The sequence below is a fragment of the Carettochelys insculpta genome, chromosome 3 (genome assembly GCF_033958435.1).
Source record: "Carettochelys insculpta isolate YL-2023 chromosome 3, ASM3395843v1, whole genome shotgun sequence".
Taxonomy (NCBI): Eukaryota; Metazoa; Chordata; order Testudines; family Carettochelyidae; genus Carettochelys; species Carettochelys insculpta.
In genome coordinates, this window is record NC_134139.1 from 8,345,623 (window position 1) to 8,366,686 (window position 21,064).

The window sequence follows — 21,064 nt, forward strand, 5'->3', positions numbered from 1 at the left end:
GCTGGGCCCTGCTACTCTGACATGCCCTGAAGGGGACCTTGCTCCCGTAGGGCTGGGCCCTGCTACTCTGACATGCCCTGAAGGGGACCTTGCTCCCGTAGGGCTGGGCCCTGCTACTCTGACATTCCCTGAAGGGGACCTTGCTCCCCCAGTAGTCCGAGCCGGAGGAACTGCTTGCGGCGACAGGAGCTCACGAGGCCTCGTGCGCTCAGTCAGCCCGGTCTGTTTCGGTGGTTTGAGCCTCTTTTTCCTAACTTACTCCCAGGTCCCTTGGGAAAGGAGGGCCGGAGGCAGGCAGCCCTTTGGAATGCTACCGGCTGCGTCTGCTCAGCCCAAGTCTTTGGCAGCCCCCTTCTTTCGACAGAGTCCCCAGACGGTGATGAGCCGCTTTATTGGATTTCCTTCCTGCCTGCCTTCCTCTCCCCCTCCCCCCAAGCTCTGCTTCGGTGCCCCCTTCAGGAAGAGCCACTCAGGCTGGGGGTGGGGGTGGGGGTGGGGGTGGGGGAGGGAACCCCCCCCCGCCTCTGCTCTCCTCTGCAGTGGGAAGTGATTCCAAACCGAACTCTTGAGCGCTAGCCAATCAGGGTGGGCCGGCTCGAGTTGCCAAGGAAACCTTCCTTCCTCTAATGCCTAGCCCATGTGGTGACACCTTGCATTGTGCTGGGTGCTGCTTGCCTGCGGGACGGTCTTCCAGAGGTACCGGCTTGATTCCTGTACGTATATCATTCGCGCAGTCCTTTGGGATGATAACCGTAAATATTGTTACCGATCGGGGAGATAATTTTGCCGTGCATCCTTCCCCCGCTTCCCCCAATCTGCCACGATGCTGGTTGTGAGCCTCTGCAATGCAACCAGCCCTCTGCAGTGGTACCGGGAACTGATCTGTGCATTGTAAACCTCCCACCCCCATTCTAACAGGCTGCTAGGTCTGACAAGGGAGAGACAGAGAAGGAAGCATTTTCCGAAGCTCTTTTCAGAGCACTGGCGGGGAAAATCCAACAGCAGGGGGAACAGGGTTGGCATTGCTATTAAACCTGAAACGCCTGACCATAAAACTGTACCGTCTCGTGGAACGAGTTTATTTCACGCTAGAGAAGAGCCAAGCACATGAGAATAACTCCGATTATATGGAAGGAGACTGGCCTGTATTTTGCTTCACCAGGGCCGGATCCCATTAGCTTTATTCACCCTGGCTAGGGCTGATTGTGCACGTAACTTACTGACGTTAGCAAGCCTGGCTGAGGAATAAGCTTTCTGCTCAGCAGGAGCAGCAGCCAAGTGGCAGAATCCGGCCCGAAACACTTGGAAGCTCTAATATCCCCGGCTGCGCTTGTTCATTACGTTTCCCTTCCTTGCAGGGGCTCATGATGTGACGAGGGCACGTGAAGCCCCTCAGTGAAGATGAAAAGTCAGAGTTCTGCTATTCCTTCACATGGAAGTCAGCGGCCACTGCTGCAGAGGCGTCAGGCTACCCAAGCACTGCGTCCGGGGTCTGACGCGGTCCGTGCCGAACCGTGCGAGCGCCGCGTGTTGCAGCGTGCTGTTGTCGAGCTGTGAAGCAAATCCAGGGCACCGTGAGGGGGCGGCCTGTGAGTGGAGCGACCAGAGGTGTGTGACAGAGATTTGACAGGCCAGGCAGCAGCGCTGGAGAGCACAAATCTGCAGCTGCTGCTGCTGCTACGAGCGCCACAAACTCTCTCCGCGCCATCAGCCTGCTGAGAAGCTCCCTCCTACCCCAGCAGTACCCTTCCTCTGTCAGCAGGCAGCAGACATTCATCCCTCTGCAGCATCCAGCTCCCGACAGCAGCCTCTGTTCCTAGGCAGGAAGAACCAGCCATGCACCCACCTGCTGGAACAGCATTACCCATGTCCTAGCATCATCCAACAGAAGCCAGGCCCTGCCGCCCTTCATTCCCCTCCCTCCTCCGATGGGACAGCTGCCAACATGAGCACGGAGACCAAACACCTGCCTATGGGATCCCCAGGCGTGAGCGGGACTATGTGGACTCCGCCCAGCTTGATGGCTTCCGAGGTTCCGCCCAACGCCAGCACCTCCTTGGCACCTCTGGAGTCGCGGCCCAGGGCAGAGGAGTGGAGTGGCCGTGCTGGAGAGATTGCAGGCACGGTAGTGATCCAGTGTATCTATGCCCTGGTGTGCCTCCTGGGGCTACTCGGCAACTCATTGGTGATCTTCGTCATCCTGCGCTATGCCAAGATGAAAACGGCCACAAACATTTACCTGCTGAACCTGGCCATTGCCGATGAGCTCTTCATGCTCAGCATCCCCTTCGTAGCCACGTCAGCGGCACTGCACCACTGGCCCTTTGGCCGAGCCTTGTGCCGCACCGTGCTGGGCGTGGACGGGCTTAACATGTTCACCAGTGTCTTCTGCCTGACCGTGCTCAGCCTGGACCGCTACATCGCCGTGGTGCACCCACTGCGGGCAGCCACCTACCGCCGGCCCCGAGTGGCCAAGATGGTCAACGGAGGAGTCTGGCTGGTCTCGCTTTTGGTGGCCTCACCCATCCCCATCTTTGCTGGCACAGCCACCACGCATGATGGCCGAGCGGTGGCCTGCAACCTGCTGTGGCCTAGTCCGGCCTGGTCAGCTGCCTTTGTGATCTACACAACCGTGCTCGGCTTCCTGCTGCCGGTGCTGGCCATGAGCCTCTGCTACCTGCTGATTGTGGGCAAGATGCGGGCGGTGGCTGAGCGGGTGGGGTGGCAGCAGCGGCGGCGCTCGGAGGGGAAGCTGACTCGGCTGGTGCTGATTGTGGTGGCCATGTTCGTGCTCTGCTGGATGCCCTTTTACGTGGTTCAGCTGGTGAACCTGCTGCTGCCCGGCCACCTGGATGCCACGGTGAACAATGCCTCCCTCATCCTCAGCTACTCCAACAGCTGTGCCAACCCCATCCTCTACGGCTTCCTCTCGGAGAACTTCAGGCACTCCTTCCATGGGGTGCTCCGGCGGTGCTGCGACGCCAGCTTCCGCTGCTGCCACCAGGACCTGGACCCCGCGGAGGAAGAGGAGGAGGAGGCGCTAGATTACTGTGCCATCCCTAAGGGGGAGGAGTCAAGCAAGGGCTGCATGTGCCCATCTCTGCATTGCCAGCGGGACCCCGTGCACCCTGACCCCTGCTGTAAGCCTGGCAGCCTCCTTGCAAAGACCACCACCTTCTAGGTGGGACCTTCTGCCCAGGTGTCCACCTCCCTGGGTGCGCTGCCTTTGGAGAGGGAACATCCTCCGGGTCCAGGACCCAGCACCATCGCCCTGCTGCTGCATTTCACCCTTTAGAAACAGGCAAACGGGGTCGTCCAGCCTGTGGAAATCCTCTGCATAAGAACCCTTTGCTCCGAGGATGACTCCTTCCTTCAAGGTGGGGCTTGTACAGGTGCTGGGTAAGATGGCTCCGAGGCCTCCACTTGTTTTCTTCGCCTTGAGCATCTGGGCTTGTTTCTTCATCAATTGCTTCTGTACCCTGAGCAGTCCCTTGCCACTGAGAATTCAGAGACCAGGCTTGGGGGAAGGTACCACTTGAAGTGGTGAAGGCAGGGCAGAATCTGGCCCTAGGACGAGGATTCTCTTGGTAATTCCCATCCTTGATGTTTGCTCACAGGGCAGGAGCTCTCTGTTGGGCCTATGAACCTGTTCATCACAAGAGGCTGAGGATATGATACAGGTTAATGATCAGCAATGGGTCCACATCAGAGTTCCCTGTAAGCTGAGTGCTTGGGCAGCCACCCAGGAGAGATTCAGGTGCTGTCCAGCTGATTAGCAGCGCGCCCACAGCCACCCCCAGCTGGCAGCCTGTGTTTCTCTTGATGGTGCACATCCACACATGCCTTAGTGCACATTACAAAATTTATTCTGCCCATGGATGTTAACAATTAGAGGGAACTCTGGTCCACACTCTGAGCCCAACAACTCCTGTGGGAGTTTTTTCTGCTTTTCTTACTGGGAATAGGTGCAGCCCTTCCAATGCCAGGCCGGTAATTCAAATGCAAGAGACATCCTTAGTAATTTATGACCAGGTTTTCACAACGGCTCAGCTCTCATTAAGAGCCACAGGGGCTGTGGGGCCCTTTTGAAAATCTGCCCATTCACCTAATAAAGTTTCTCTAAAGGGAAATGAGCCCCCTAGTTTGCAGAAAGCACATGAGTGGCAGTATCTCCGAAGGCTCGGTCTTGCTCCTATTTAGTGAAGGAGAATTTTGCTATTGACGTGACCACAAACAGAATCTGGACTTTTTAAATGCTTGAGGTTTTCCTAGGACCTCAGAAAGAGCCACAGTGGGTAGGACTGAGCTGCAATTGTGCCATGAATGAGCCAATCTGTGACTGTTTCATACAGTTTGGAAAAATAAAAGACCATAATATTGGCCTGTAACTCTAGTATTATTACCCCTCAATGTTACATCATGGAGATGTGTTTTGTTGTTTAAATAAACAGCCTTCACAATCTACAAGATCTTTAGGCACAGAAATGGGGGAGAATGAGCATCTAAAATGTATGCCTAGGAATCAGCAATAAATCCTAACCAGGAATCTGCTCCAAAGGTTTGGAAAATCAGTTTTGTTGAACCCTCTGCAGAATTCCTGCATGTTAGGTGCTTACGTGCACTTGTTCTTATCTGACTTTCCTTAAAATTCTCACGGTCCCTAAAAATGCCGTTTCCTGGAGGCAGGGGTGGAAGTAACTTAAAATTTCTTACAGGTACTGTCCTATTGTAACCTGGATCCCTGCTGGCTCTTCAAATAGCTCGCTGCTGGCTTTTGCCAAAGCCCAGCCAGCTCTTGCTCAAGCTGCAAATCAGGGCACACCTGCTTATTGTCACCTCTTCCTGGAAGTCACTGCTTGTGACATGCTGCACTTTACCATGCTCTTGATCAGACTGCTCATACCCTTAGAAATTGCTGCAAGTGTTCCGGGATCCCGGGGGGCTCTTGTGAAATAAACCAATGTTTTAGATAATGGCACAAAAAGTGCGCTTGTCAAGTTTGCAGATGATGCTAAGCTGGGAGAAGGGGGTTGCAAATGCTTTAAAGGGCAGGGTCAGAATGCAAAATGATCTGGACAAACTGGAGAAATAGTCGGAGGAAAATAGGATGATATTCAATAAGGACAAATGCAAAGTATTCCAATTAGGGAGGAGGAACCATCAGTTTCACACATACAAAATGGGAAGTGACTCCCTAGGATGGAATACTGCAGAAAGAGCTCTAGAGGGCATGGCGAGTATGAGTGAACAGTGTGACACTGTTGCAAACAAAGCAAACATGATTCTGGGATGCACTGACAGGAACGTAGCGAGCAAGATACATGAAGTCATTCTTCCACTCCACTCTGTGGTGATTAGGCATCAACTGGAGTAGTGTGTCCAGTGCTGGGCACATTTTAGGAAAGATGTGGAGAAATTGGAAAGGTTCCAGAGAAGAGCAACTGAAATGGGGAATCGTCTAGGAAATATGACCTATGAGTGAAGATTAATAGAATTTGATTTATGTAGTTTGGAAAAGAGAACGCTAAGAGGGGATGTAATCACACCTTTCAGGTACCTAAAAGGGTGTTACAAGGAGGAGGGAGAAAATTTATATTTCTTAGTCTCCGATGATAGGACAAGGAAGCAATGGGCTTAAACTGCAACAAGGGAGGTTTAGGTTGGACTTGAGGAAAAACACATCCTAACTGTCAGGATGATTAAGCACTGGAATAAATTGCCCCGGGTGGTTGTAGAATCTCCATCATTGGAGATATTTCAGAACAGGTTGGATAAGTATCCAACAGGGATGGTGTAGATGGTGCTCGGTCTTGCTGTGAGGGCAGGGGACTGGACTTGATGACCTCCTGAGGTCCCTTCCAGTTCTATGATTCTGTGTTCTAGTTTTCCGTAATTGTTCACAATTCAGTCTGCTCTTCTTGTTTCCCTTTTATGTTTCCCTCCGCTGGTATGACAACATCCATCAACACGGTCTCATTTGTCTTCTTTTCTGTAACAACTCACTAGTGCTCATTATTAGCATTAACAGGGCGCTTAGTCACAGACCAGGACTCCACTGCACTACAACCCCAGGACCAAAAGACAGTCGCGGCCTCAGAAAATGAACAACATAAGTAGTCACGTTTCCAAAGACTAAGAGCAAGTGGCGACCACTTTAATCCTCATCATACTAAGGTGACCAAGGAATACAATAATCTGGGGTGGACACCAATGTTCCCTCTAATTTTTTCCCTCTATGGGTGGAATAAATTTTGTTATGTGCACCGAGGCACGTGCGTATCCGCACTGCCAGTAGAACTACATGCAGTGCACAGCTGCGGGCGCTCTGCTAATCAGCTGGGGTGGCACCTGAATCTCTCCTGAGTGGCCACCAAGTGGTTCATCTTACAGAGAATGCTGGTAAACAGGTTTGTTGGAGATGCTTCAAATTTAGGCCCCTCTTGCAGAATGTGGTGCCTGGGCTTAATGCTGCATACAGCGAGCAGCCCCATTGTCAGTAGATGAGAGAGCTTGCGGTGTGTATAATTAAATGTGTGCGTCAGTCTTTTCAAGATCAGGGCTTTGGGAGCCTTAGTATTCATGGAAAGACTTACATAAGGGATTCCATAAGCTGTATACACCCTGTAAAAGGGTATTAAGCGACTCCTGTCCCTTGGCTAACCACCGCAGTGTCTTGGCGGCTCGCCAGGGGGTTGGCTCTTCTGGCTTTTCGCTGTGCCCAGTGCTTTCCACCAGTGCAATGGCAGTGGGTGTCACTCATGTTCTGATCCAATAAGTTTCACACCCACTTTGTTTTGTGTACAGCAGTTCCCATGATGTAAGGCAGCTCCCTGCCACTTGGCGTACAGGAAAAGTTAATGTTCCCAAAGGACAGCCTCGTGCTGTCCTTTTGACAACTCTGACAATGTGCTTAACTTTCACTTGCGCACCAGGGAGGCAAAGGGATCTTGGCATGGCTGGGAGGGGTTCTTTAATAGCAGTTTAACTATGCTCAAACAATAAAAAGTACACGACTAATTTCTGGGTGTGTCCCCTGCTGGGCTATTGCCGTGCCTTGGGTGTGTGCGGTCATACTCAGCTCCGTGACTAGAAATATTCCCAACATTGACCCATGCCCTTCTCCCTTGCCGCTCACGAAGCCTTGACCCGGCATGTAACTCGGGGTTTTGTCAGATCCCAAGGGTGCTTTAGTTAAGCGGCTTCAATTCCGAGATCTCAGGCCAGAAGGTATTGCTACGATCAACTAATCTGACCCCTGGTAGCCTCAGAACATCACCAGCGAGTCCGCCATCAAACCCAGCCCTGCAGGATGAACTAGACTTTATCCCGAAGTGAAAACTCCAAGTGGTGGTGAATTTACCGCATCCCTTCGCAGCCTGTCCCAATGGTTAATTGCCCTCATTGGTAAAAACCTGCTTTCTACTTCCAGTCTGACTGAGTTAGGACGGTACCATTAAGAAAAATCCCACTGGGGTGGCTTCTTTTGGGGGGGCTGAGGAGTAGATTTTTCTTTATGTTGTGATTTTTTTCACCTAAAACACCTTTGGATATTTTACTGATTTGGTCCATTGTTTTTCTGCTATTAAAATTACTGACAGTAAACAAGTCAGAGGAAATGCTACAAAAGGCATTGTCTGGGGGATTTTTACTACTGCGGGTTGAACCTCCCTGGCCTAACACCCTCCAGACCTGTCCGGTCCTGTACCAGGAAATTTCCTGGACTTGGGAGGTCAGCGTCTGAGCTTGTGGCAGAAGGGGGGCTGGTATTGATGGAGTAGGGATTCTGCAGAGACCTCCACAGCACCCCCCGCCTCCCCCCCTCCAGCCCAGCTTCTTCCCCTGGGTACCTCCCTATCTCTGTTCCTCTCCATCCTTCCCTGAGCTTGAACACAGCCCGTCAGCCATTTGTGGCACTCCAGAAGCTTGGAAGGCAGAGAAGTTGCTGAGCACGGGACTCCCAGCTTTTCTTCATCCATGCTCCAGCCTGGAAGCAGCCGTGGGAGCCGGACACTGGATATTGACGGACGAGGCAAAATCCAGATGATAGATGTCCAATGGGCATTAACGTCAGGGGATCTCTTTCCTCCATATTTCAGCTGCACTGGATGGGATTTTCAGAAGCACTCAGCGCTGACGTTTGGCCTTGTCTGTACTGGAAATTTATGCCTCTCTAATTATGCTGGTGCAGGGTTAGGATTATACTGGTACTGTTATATTCGGTCAACCGCCCACGCATTGGTATGGCTCTCCCCAGACAGGAAGGAGAATAAGCATCTTTATTCCAGCATAACTGTATCCTCTTGAGAGTTTGTACCAGTATAAACATATCAGGTAAAAGAACCCACAATCACACCCCTAACCATTATATGTACCCCAGTCCAACTCTCATCTGCAAGACCAGCTGATAAGGTAAAAAAAAATTAATGATTTCAATGGGAGCAGCAGGAGGCCACATTTACACTAGAGGGGCTCAGCTACAGTACTGCTGTGATCACCATGTAGGTGTGTCCTACAGTGACAAAAGGGTTTTTTTCCACCTCTGCATATAATCTACCCCCATGATAAATTCTTTCATTGACCTACCAGTGCCGACTCCAGGGGTGAGCTCAGCCTGACCACGCACTCAACGGTGGGGAGTTTTCACCCTGCTGAGCACCATAACAACATCAATGTAACTTTGAAGCGTAAATCCCGCCTTGGACCAATACTGATTGCTTTGAACATCCAACCCAATGCTTTTGGACTCTGGGCAGCACAGGCCACGGGGAAGAACATCACTGCTGGGTCAGAAGTTTCGCTGGTCTTCCCTTGCTTTTCAAGACATTAAATTACAGTTTGAACCTCTGTAATCCGGATTTCCCAGTGACAACCCCGGTCCAGCGTTGTTGGCGAGCCAGGGGGAGCACCCACAGGGACAAACTGGCAGGCTTGGATCAGGAATATTATTGGGCTAAGGGGCTGGTGGGCAGTGGAGCCTCTAGCCACCTGGGGGCAGCAGAGCCAACGGGGGAAGTGGGGCAGCTGGGTGAGTGGGGCAGAATGGAGCTGCAGGTGAGCATTGACCTCCTCTGTTCTGGCAAATTTCCCGGTTCGGGACCATAGCAGGGAGGTCCAACCTATAGTAACAAGGTCTGGATTCACCACAGTAGGGGCCAATGTTCAGCTGGAAGGTTTAGCATTGAGCATATGGGGCAGAGAGTTGTCCATGTGGTCCCTTCCATTTGGTTTTATTAAGCAAATAGAAGACTTACCTGGTGATGTTTGGGTCCTTCAGGGCAGGGGGTGGCGGCAGGGTGCAAGAGTCAGGGCAGGGCCTTGAGGCTGCTCAGGGGGCTCAAAGCAGGAGGTTAGGGTTGTGTAGGGGGAGCAGGAGTCAGGGCTGGGGGCTGAGGAAGGGCTCAGGGCAAGGGTGAGGGTGAGGGTGCAGGAGTCAGGGCAGGGGGTTGGGAGGAGGGGGACTCAGGGGAAAGGTGAGGATGATGGCTTCTCCCTGGAATTGGCCCAGGACAGAGGGGGCTGTGCACCCCAGGGCTTCTCCCTGCGGGTGGGGAAGCTGTGCACCCCACCCACGAGCTGGCTTCTCCCCAGGGTTGCCCACCAGAGCTTCCCAAGGCCAGACCAAGGTGGACACACAGGGTATGTCTACATTACAGAGTTATTCCAGAATAGTTTATTTCAGAGTTATTACTCCAAAATAAACTATTCCAGAATAACGCATCTACACTACAGGGAAGCCCCAAAATAAGCAAACCTTATTCCAAAACAGCATGTCCACACACAAAGGCACTGACTCCAGGGGCTCTAATCCGAAATACTATGTCTACACAGCAGCTTTATTTCGAAATAAATTATGCCAGCATAACTTATTGCGAAATGGCCCTATTCCATGTCTACACTGCCCCTTCTTGGAAAATACCTGTTTCAAAATAGGCACTATTCCTCACACAATGGCTACGTCTACACGTGTCCCAAACTTCGAAATGGCCATGCAAATGGCCATTTCGAAGTTTACTAATGAAGCGCTGAAATGCATACTCAGCGCTTCATTAGCATGCGGGCTGCCGCGGCGCTTCAAAATTGATGCGCCTCGCTGCCTCGCGGCGCGTCCAGACGGGGCTCCTTTTCGAAAGGACGCCACCTACTTTGAAGTCCCCTTATTCCCATGAGGGGACTTCAAAGTAGGCAGCGTCCTTTCGAAAAGGAGCCCCATCCGGACGCGCCACGCGGCGGCGAGGCGCATCAATTTCGAAGCGCCGCGGCAGCCCGCATGCTAATGAAGCGCTGAGTATGCATTTCAGCGCTTCATTAGTAAACTTCAAAATGGCCATTTGCATGGCCATTTCAAAGTTTGGGGCACGTGTAGACACGGCCAATGAGGTCTACCAACTTCAAAATAACGTGCCTGCTACCTTTCAAAGTTATTTCAAATTAGTGGTTGCATTGTGTAGATGCTTGCAAAGTTATTTTGAAATAGCGGCTGTTATTTCTAAATAACTTTGCTGTGTGGAGGTACCAGCTGTGGCCAGCAGCTGCTCCCCAAGGCAGGCTGGGGTGGAAGGGGCTACTTGCTGAGGTGCTTGCTGCCCCCTGTGGTCCTGTGCGAGTATAACTGCCCCTGCTGTCACCCTCCCTTTCCATCTGATATAAAACAATCGCATTCCAGGCACGTCCCATTGTTCTGGCGCAACCAAATGCTGGCCTTGCTTTAAGTTGTAAGAGGAAGCTGCATCCCAAATTTGGTGGTCCTAACTCTTACTGTTTAGGAGAAGCTCCTGAACAAATGGATGAACAGTCAGATAGAAAGATGCACATTTCGAAAATCTATAGTAGATTAAGAATGGCCCCTACCAAATGAAATATTTGGAAGCCTGTATTGGATGTGTAGCTCTGCTTTGTAAAAGTCTGGATTAGTTTCCCCAGGAATCATCAGTTTTCAATGTTGAATAGCAACAGAGAGATAGCTGTGTTAGTCTATATTCTATCAAAACAAAAACGCAGTTCAGTAGCACTTTAAAGACTAACAAAATAATGTATTAGGTGGTGAGGTTTCGTGGGATACATGGTCTGAAGAAGTGGGTCTGTCCCACAAAAGCTCACTACCTAATACATGATTTTGTTAGTCTTTAAAGTGCTTCCAGAGTGCCTTTTGGTTTTTACAGTTTTCAATGTAGTTTTATATCTCTAGCTTGGTTATTTTTGTCACTTACAAATCAAAATTTAAAAACTTACGTCAAGTGGTATTAGTAATGGCCCCACATTTTACCTGTTGTCCAACCTCTTGGGTCATTTACCTCAAGACAAAGCAAATGCTAAATACTACCAAATCAGAGTGGTAGCATTATGCAACAGTTTTGTACCTATGTTACAAGCCCCTTGCACAAGTGTAAATGACTGGACACGGAGCAGAGTAACAAGATCTTACAGCTGGCAGTATGCACAGGACAGGAATTCCACTGGGATTCCCTTTGGAAGACCCTTTTTCCGAGGGGATTTCGTCCCCAGTGTTTATTTTGTAAGTGTGTATAGTGGGAGGGGATGGTAACACGATCTCCTCCCTGTAACTCGTGAGCTCTGCTCAGGACATAGGTGCTGGAACTGGGGGTGCTGCCATGGTTTGAAGTGATTTCCACCACACGCAGGTTTTACAGTTTGGTTCCATGGCTCTCAGCAGCCCCACTGCACCTGTTGTTCCAGCACCCCTGCATTCATGTGTGGATGGGCATTCCGTCCTCAGTCTTCGCTCCCACCAAGGAAATGGGGGCACCGGAGCAAGGTCCAACAGGGAGCAGTCACTGTGTTAAACTGCAGTGGCCCGGCCCCTGTATCTAAGGCCCTTACACTTCTCCCCACCACTCCCAGATTGTACTACCAGGAATTTGTACTGGAGCTCCCTAATACACAGGAAAATATGCTTGTTGCTAGATCCTTCAGTGGGGCACCATACATGGCAATGAGTGACTGGGGGCATAGTTGACTGGGGTATGGAGCGCCTCCCTGCCACCCGCTTTAGCTCATCAGCGGAGGCATAGAGGGAGGAGCCACTGCCCCATTGTCACAGGCCTGTGGGCAGGGCATGTAAAAGGAATAGAAAGCTCCTTGTATGTTCTTCCTCCATGGAAAAGGTCTGGCATCATCTGGCCCTTCGGTTCCATTTAGCTTCAACCCGAACAGTTAAAACAATTTTTAAGTGGCTGTCCTGCTGCCTGCAGACAGGTGACCCACTGACATGGCAGCCCAAGGCAAAGCTGAGAAGACAGAGGGAGAAAAGGACTGAAATCTAGGGAAATGTTCCTCCACAACTGCATCTTCTGAGAGTTCATTCAAAGGAAGGCTCAGAGGGGAATTTAAACCCTGACCTGACTTTGCCGTCCAAGATCTCTCAGGCGTAATTCAGGGTGGGGTGGATCATAGGGAACCCATATTGGAGGGGTGACATCAGTGGCAGGTGGGTATTTGCGGGGCTGGAATTCATCATATCACGCTAAGCCCCACTTCCCTTATTCATAGGAATTGCCCCGAGGGTCTCCTGGGCTCCGGCTTGGTGTAGGCATTTGTTTCTCATATGCCCTCCACAGGGAAACACTCAGATGCACTGTCATACACAAACTTTGGGGGTTGTTTTAAAACTATATTATTTCTGGGCATCTGTTTAAGCAGTTCTAGGGGAAACATCTGTATTTCATTTACTTGTAGCTGCTTTGAATCAAGATTGAAGGGGATGTACATAATGGAAACCTCTTAGAATAATGAAAGCTTGATCCCCAGATGCTTCTTTCCTGCACGGGGCAGAGCTGTAGAGAGGGGCTGAAGTGCTTGTAGTATAACTCGGAGAAGCCTCAGAGTGACTCTAATTTACACACTGTTTCTCATGGGTCTCAATTAGCTTTAAAAGCAATGAACAGCCATAGTGTCAAATTCTGCTTCCAGTTACATCATTACCCTCTCTGATGGGGTGCACCTACCCTGCATTGGCCAGGGGGTGGGGCACATGCTTATTGGGCAGAGAAGGCCCCACCCCCATGGTTCTGCTGTGCATGTTCCAGCTGCAACCCAAGTATAAAGGGCACAGGAGCTGGTCATCAGGGGCTAACCAGGGTGAAGGAAGGAGCTCCTGCCCTGACTCAGGCCACTGAAGCCTGAGTGACTGGGCCATGGGAGGGCTGCCACAGGGCATGACCCTTTGGAAGAGGCGTGAGGCAGCAGGCCCCACCACACCCTCCCAAGAGTGGGACCTGTACAGTTGGGGGTGGACATCAGAGTTTGGACTCAAAGCCTGGGAAAGAGAACACAGCACAGGGAAAATTAAATGAAACTAAATACCTGCACCCACACACAAGCCCCTCACTGCATGGGGCTGGAGAACAGAAACAAGGGCACTTGCTGGAGGGTTTGATTCATCACCCTTGATTTACAGTAAGGTAGATTTCTTTCCCCCTCTAATTTTCTGATTTTGGGGTGTTTTTAGTGCTTTTTGGTTTAAAAAGCAGGGAAGGGGGAGAGGAACCACAACAAAAATTGCTAGCCATTTCCAAGTTCCCCTGAGTTGTACCTATGCAGACTAGCACCACAACCCACAGCTGCCCTTGGAGAAGGTGACCAGTTCTTAACCCTCCTAAATGAGATCACAGGAATCCAGCCACCGTTGCCAAAGGCTTTGCAAAACCAGCCATCTTTGATCAAAACGTGCTGAGTACCCCTGGACGGTGGTCCACTCCTTAATCTATTACTGTTAGTCTTCTCTCTTCAGGGTGAAATCCTTCTGGCAATCTTTCCTCCCCATCCCCTGATCCCTCCCCATTCCTTAACACATATACCCAGTCCCCTCTTCCCTGCAGAAGTCACTAAAACTAGGAGATTGGGGAGGACATTTCTTTTGAGATTTTTACTCATGCAGCACTTTTTGCTGTATGGCTGTGTCTACATGTGCACGCTACTTCGAAGTAGCAGCACCAACTTCGAAATAGCGCCCGTCACAGCTACATGTATTGGGCGCTATTTCGAAGTTGAAATCGACGTTAGGCGGCGAGACGTCAAAGTCGCTAACCCCATGAGGGGATGGGAATAGCGCCCTACTTTGAAGTTGAATGTCGAAGTAGGGCACGTGTAGACGATCCGCGTCCCGCAACATCGAAATAGCGGGGTCCGCCATGGCGGCCATCAGCTGAGGGGTTGAGAGACGCTCTCTCTCCAGCCCCTGCGGGGCTCTATGGTCACCGTGTGCAGCAGCCCTTAGCCCAGGGCTTCTGGCAGCTGCTGCTGCAGCTGGGGATCCATGCTGCATGCACAGGATCTGCAACCAGTTGTCGGCTCTGTGGATCTTGTGTGGTTTAGTGCAACTGTGTCTGGGAGGGGCCCTTTAAGGGAGCGGCTTGCTGTTGAGTCCGCCCTGTGACCCTGTCTGCAGCTGTGCCTGGCACCCTTATTTCGATGTGTGCTACTTTGGCGTGTAGACGTTCCCTCGCAGCGCCTATTTCGATGTGGTGCTGCCCAACGTCGAAGTTGAACGTTGACGTTGCCAGCCCTGGAGGACGTGTAGATGTTATTCATCGAAATAGACTATTTCGATGTCGCTACATCGAAATAAGCTATTTCAATGTAGCATGCACGTGTAGACGTAGCCTATGAGTATTAAATCAATCCTCCTGAGAGAAAGGTAATCTTGGCCTCTTTGTACAGCTGGAGAAAGTGGAACAGAGAGCTTAAACTGGCATGGCAAATTCACACCCCAAACCTCCGTTGGAGCCAGCCAGGTCGCTCCGCTCCAGTCTTGTGTTTCATCTGCCAACACCACACTTTGGCTATGTCTAAACTAGAGGGATTTGTGGACTGAAGTTTTTGTCAAAAGATATTTTCCAACAAAATTTCTGTTGACAGATCACAGCCAAATTGCTAAGTGGATCAGTCTGTCGACAAAGAACGGCCGGAGTGCCGGCTGCTCTACCGGCAAAATGGCCAACCAGAACTGTTTTCAGCTGCTTTTGAGTGGTACCCAGGTGTCCTCCCTGTGTTCCGAACAGAATGGCTACAACTACATCAGAGGGTTTTGTTGACTGGCGTTTTGTCGACAAAACCTGGGGAGCATCTAGGTTACCGAGGTGTTCTGTCAACAGTAAATTGACAGGACACAGCAATTTTGTCGACAGCCTTATTCCACTCCCTACAAGGAATAATGACTCTGTCGACAGAGATCTGTCAATAGAAAACCAGTCTCGGTGTTCCAGGGGGCCCTCTGTCAGCAGACAGGGCTTCTGGGGCACTGGGTAGCTAAACAAAGTCATCCTTGAGCTGGGAACAGGAGCACCTTCAACCCACTAGGAGGATTCTAGCAAGAGCTGCATTTCAACAGGTGCCACTACAGCTAAGTTTCATCTGCAGAAAATTTAGGCCCAATCCTTGCTCATATTCAACTCCCATTTAAGTCAATGGGATTTGGATAAAGACACTTGGCCAAATTAGCTCATCCCTAGGAAGCTCCCACAGGGCCACATTCTGTTCACACCCACAAAAAAACACCGACCTTAAAAGGAGTGGTGTACATGTGGGTAGATCAATATCTCTGCATAGGGTCACCAAGGATGAACTTGGCCCATCATTTTATTCCTATTTCGTTAACACAGATCTGTTAATGTAAATGATTTACAGTCCCTTTTCTCCAATAAATCACACTTGCAAAATAGCCATAAAAGAAGATTTGGCCTGATGTTCAAAGGTGCCAGAACTTGCAACTCTCATGGACTCCAGTGGGATCTGTGGGAGTTGCAAACGCCTGATAATCTGACTGGTGAAGAAATTGTTCTGGTAAGGAAAGATCAGCATCTGCTATTACTCAGGGAGGTCCTGGAGAGAAAGAACATTTCATTACCCATATTTCTCTAAACCCAGTTAGGCAAGCTTTATTTGGCTGCACATGAAATCAGAGTGATTGTACATTGCATAGGATATATTTCCAATAAATAAATAACTATTTACAAATGTGCCAAGTTTACAAAAACCATGGACTGAACCATTTACAGTAAGAAAACTAGATTTCATATCACACATTTCATCTTCTCCAAAATCTGAAATGTAGTTTGATCATTCTGGCATATCAGGAAAAAACAATAAAGCTATGTGATAGCAGTCTCATTTTGTATGTACCTACAGTTATTTCCACCCCAAAAAGGGCAAGATTTAAAAAAAAAAAAAAAAGTTTCTCAATCTCTGAACAGTAAACTGTCTTCACAACCAGGTGGCAGCAGCCTGCATGTTCCTTTATCAGTCAGTTCATTTGCAAGAAGTCACTTAATTCTCTGGGTTTGCTGCCCAGAATTGTGAAATGCACTGCTAGAAGACAGCACTGCTGCCTATAACTATTTTATATCTGGCAGAACTCATTTATGCTCCTCTTGAAGAGGAAACAAAGAAAAAAAAAATCAAAGCTTCCTGGCTTTAAGAAGAAGAAAAAAGGCCCTATGAGTCCTCACAGCACGTGAGCTTATTTTCTCCCCCAGTCTCATGAAGGATGCACTCACTACCTGTCTGCTTTAAACACTGGTCTGACCCTGGGCTTCTACAGTCTTCTAACTCTTTGTCTCAACATGTGATAAAAGGATCCGGAAAGAAAAAATGTGAAAATAACTTTTTCAAATGTTGTTCACTTTATGGTCACCTGTTCTGTTCATTTCCTCTGGGGCACCTGGCATGGACCACCGTCAGAAGACAAGATACTGGGTTAGATGGACCTTTGGTCTGACCCAGTGCAGCCACTCTTATGTTCTTATAACACCAGATAGCAGACATGGGGGGGCTGTTTCTGCTTCTACTGAAGTCAATGGAAGTTTTGCTACTGTGTGGGTAGGGTTGGTACCTATGATCTGGACATGGACTGAGGTATTTAGCAGCACTGGGCAACAATGCCCTGCCATCAACAGAAGAATATGAAGTGGTTTTGTTAATGATATTTAACATGACAGCGAGAGAAGGGTAATAAAACCTCTGGAGAAAATGTGAATGGAATACAGAACCATCAGATGGGAAGACTTTTCTGCCACAGCAAGAATGACAGACTACTGACAGCTCCACATATTCAATCCCCCAAACCTCCCCCAAAACCCTGTAACAAACAAAGAGAAACAAAATAAGCAGCATACTGACCCCTTAAGCAGGGAAAGGGCAGAGACACCATGAAGTCCATTCGGGGCTTTGCCTTGCTCTTGATTTTACATGAAAGGTGCTCAAGACAATGTGATGATGAGGAGCAGTATGTGCCCCTAAGACAGATGGATGAGAGGAGCTGCAGTTTCTTACAGATAAGCACGAGGACAGGACAATGGAAGGTAGTGGAAGCACTGATGCAAAGATCTACTTGCTAGTATTAAGCACAATTAAAAGACATAACCCAAACCTAATATACATGTCGCAGTAGCATTCCAGCTCTTCCTGATTGCTCAATGAGGCTGGAAAGTATTCATGACATTGTGTGGATGAAAGCTGATGGGGCCAGACCCGTTCAGTCTATTACTCTTGAATAGTCAGTTGCAAGTATTCTCTTGTTTTATCCTCAACATAAATCGCAATAGTCAGTTCCCAGTCAGGGCAGTTTTCTCAATGCACAAAAAATAATAAAATTCTCTCTTTCCACCCCACAAAGTTTGCCAAATCTGAAAAAGGGAATAACCAGAAGGCACCTACTGGTTTCTTGAAATATGCACAAATGGGATCAGCTCAGCGTTGTATGCCATGCTATTCAGTTGTCCCATCTCTTGCACAGCATATTTTTCTGCAGCTAATTTAAAAAAAAGGATTTTTTCATGCGATGTTTCAGTAACTGTCCTGGAAATTTTTTCACAGGAATTTTGAAGAATTCCAGCCAGTTCTATCTCTTCCCTTTCAGGCCAGTGGGACTGGTTACAGTTTGGAGTTGGCAGAGGAGCACCCTGGGGTAACTTGCTGCAGCACCACTTCCTTTTCTGTGCTCTTGCTACATTTATAATCCAGGGCTCCATGGGCTGCGCAGTGCTTCTTCACCAGCTGGTAGAGAATGGCCACCAGGGCCAAAATCGTGGCCAGGACGCCGATGCTGATTCCAATCAGCGCTCCAGGGTGGAGTCTGTCCGCCTTCGGTGGGACGTGGGTGGGAGCTGCTGTTTCAGGGTAGGGCTCTGTCTCACCTGAAGACTCCTCCTCAGGAGAACATGTGTTGGGGTCAGAGAGGACGAACCCCTCCTGGCAATCACACTTGTAGCTGCCCGGCTCATTTGTGCAGAGTTGGTCACAATACCTATTCTCACACTCGTCAATATCAACACACATCTTGTCACCCTCATCGGTATCAGTCACAACAAAGCCTTCGGGGCAGTTGCAGGTTTCCTGAGTGTGGGGGTCACACACTGCCGGGCATGCAGTCTGGTTGCAGAAGAGGACGCATTTATGGAAGTTCCGGGGGTCTGGCTTGTATCCACTGTAGCAGCTGCAGCTGTAGCTCCCTGGCACATCCTCACACTTGTGCTCACATTTGCCTTCCTCGCAATCTATGACGTCCTCACATTTGCCCTCCACCAGCTCGTAGCCGGGGTGGCACTGGCAGAGGAAGCCCCCGTCAGTGTTGACGCACACCTGGTCACAGAGGCCCGGTTTGGCTTTACAGTCGTCAATGTCTGTGCAGCTCACGCCGTCGCCAGCCAGCTCATAGCCCTCATGGCACATGCAAGAGAAGTTCACGGCGTGCGGGATGCAGTGGTGCTCGCAGGGGGCGTCGGCGCACAGGGAAGAGCAGCTGCGCCTGTCCTGGTCCAGCTGCTTCCCAGGGGGGCAGGTGCAGTGTGGGGTCCCCTCGTCCCCCTGGCACGACTCCTCGCACCCCCCGTTCTCCAGCTGGCAGGGCCAGGCCCCTGGGCTGGCTGAGCTCCACCGCAAGCCCCCGCTGCTGTGCTCCTGGCACACCAGCTCCAGGCCCAGGGCGGGGACCCAGGCGGTGCTTTGGGGAGGCAGAGCCAGGAGGTCACTGTCCTGCACCCCGAAGGGGGTGGTGTAGGTCACGGCCAGGCCCGGCCCCGGGGAGAGCTTGGGGCACGTGCCGGGGTAATTGTACTCACACAGGAAGCCGTCCGCCTCGGCGTCGCACCGCTTCTCCTCCCAGAAGAGGTCGGGGGCCACGGCCGCGCACAGCCGCCCGCACTCGTGGCCGCCCGCCCGCCAGTTGGCGTAGTCCGTGCTCTCGTCGCCCGTGACCCAGCGGAAGCCCCGCAGCCTGCGGCCGGGATCCGGGCACGGCAGGTCCGGGGGCAGCTGCAGCCCGATCCACAGGCTGGCGGCGCCCTGGTGCTGCGCCAGCAGGGAGATGGCGTCCGCCGCCACCGTGGAGCGCACGGTCATGAGGTGCCCCCCCCCGTGCCCGCGGCAGAGCTGGCTGGCCTCGGAGAACCGCCGGCGGCCCCAGAACACGCCGAAGCAGTCGTGCTCGATGCACTGCGCCCCCGGGGGCGGCGGCGTGGCGGGGGCCGAATGCCCCAGCTGGGTCATGGCCACCAGCACCAGGCAGAGCCGCAGCATGGTGCGGGGTGGCGGCGCGGGGCAGGGACCGGCGGGGGCGCGGCGGGCCCCGCGAGCCGGGCTCGGGCAAGTCGGCTGCTCCCGGCGCTGGGAAGTCGCGGTCATGCCTCCGCTCGGTCGGTGCCCGCGTTTTTATAGGGGCGCTGCGGCGCAGGAAGTGCCGGCGGCCGGGGCTGGGAGCGCCCCAGCCGCCGGAGCAAATCACGGTCACCCGAGGGGCGGAGGGAGGCTGGGTGGGGTGGGCGCGGCGGGGGACTCATTGTCTGCGGCAGGAGGGGCGAGAGGGTGGGGGCGCTGGGTAAACAATCGGCCCCCCTCCGCCCTGCGAACAATCGGAGGCCAGAGGTTAACGCGCCCGTCCTTGGCAGGGCAGCCTGGGAGTCGGCCGGATTAAGGCGGGGAAGCCCCAGGCAGCCCCCGCGTGGCTGTCCTGGCTCGGAGCCAACCCCCGAAAAGCGCATTCGCTCAGCACGGGGAGCGGCTGGGCGCTCCGGGACCCGCTTGGATCCGGGCAGCGCAGGTCTCCCGTGGGGGGTGGGGGGAGGTCGAGCGGCTCGCCGGGTACCGGCGCTGCCTTTGGGTGCAGGCACAGACTCCACTGCCCCGGCCGCCTGCCGGTTTCCCTGCGCGAGCCCCGCCGGCCCCGGGCGCTTGGCCCCGTCCCACGCGCGGCTCCCCGCGCCCCTTTGCCCAGAGCTCCGCGAAGGAAGAAGTCGGCGCGGGGCCAGAGCAGACGGTGGGTGCTGGACGCCGCTCGTCTGCGGGGCGCCGGCTTTGCAAGGCGGCAGCGTGGCCTTCCCGGCCGAGCCGTGGGGGCAGCACTGTTGGTTTTATTGCTCGTATATTCCTAGGGTAAAATCCCGCAGATTACACTGGGGGTGGGTATTAAGGGGGTGTAAAGAAAATCAGAGCACGACTGGAAGTGCGATTTGCAGACTGTTTCCTTCTGCGCCGAGCAGAGCCTCCATGCCCGGCGCCTGCAGCTCCTGCGGGGGGCGCTGCGGAGTCCGGGCGGACGGAGAGGAGGGGCGGCTTTTCCCGGACAAGGCTGGGGACGCCGCACGCGCTGCAGAGCCGAGCTGGTTGCTTCCAGGCTCCGTGCGCCTCTGCCGCTCGGGGGTCTGGCCAGCGTTAGCGCCCCCGCTGGGAAGTGAGGTAAGGCAGCGGGAGGCTTCGCCCGTGGCTTGTAAACGCCTCCTGCGTGCTCAGCCCCCTTCCCACGGCCCAAATCCAACTGGCCTTCAGCACCCGCAGCGCGAGTCCCGCTTGTCGGGTCCCTCTGCGGTGCTTTGGCGGGGCCTAAAATCCACCCCCGTCCCCCCAGGGCAGGAACTGAAGAGTGGCTGCAGCCTCCAAGCTGGACACGCGACTAGCGGGGGCTCCCGGGCGCCCCGCCCTGCGCGTTGAGCCCCTGGAGGTCTGCGCCCTGCGCCTGTTAACCGTTCAGCTGTGTCGCTAGCAAGGCGACCACGTGGACGCGGAGCCGCCGCTGTTCCCGGGCGCTGCCGCGGGGCTGGGCCTGTCAGCGGGGTCC

General features: G+C 52.3%; 2 protein-coding genes across 2 annotated transcripts; one reads left to right on the forward strand and one right to left on the reverse strand.

Moving 5' to 3' along the window:
- Window positions 1–1,945: 1,945 nt before the first annotated feature.
- Window positions 1,946–3,181, forward strand: SSTR4 (somatostatin receptor 4). Its single transcript, XM_074988450.1, has one exon. It carries the CDS (start codon window positions 1,946–1,948, stop codon window positions 3,179–3,181), a length of 1,236 nt encoding a protein of 411 aa, XP_074844551.1.
- Window positions 3,182–15,867: 12,686 nt separating this feature from the next.
- Window positions 15,868–19,740, reverse strand: THBD (thrombomodulin). The gene has a single exon (XM_074988451.1). The coding sequence runs from the start codon at window positions 19,633–19,635 to the stop codon at window positions 17,887–17,889; it is 1,749 nt and encodes a 582-aa protein (XP_074844552.1). The 5' UTR covers window positions 19,636–19,740; the 3' UTR covers window positions 15,868–17,886.
- Between the last annotated feature and the right edge of the window lie 1,324 nt (window positions 19,741–21,064).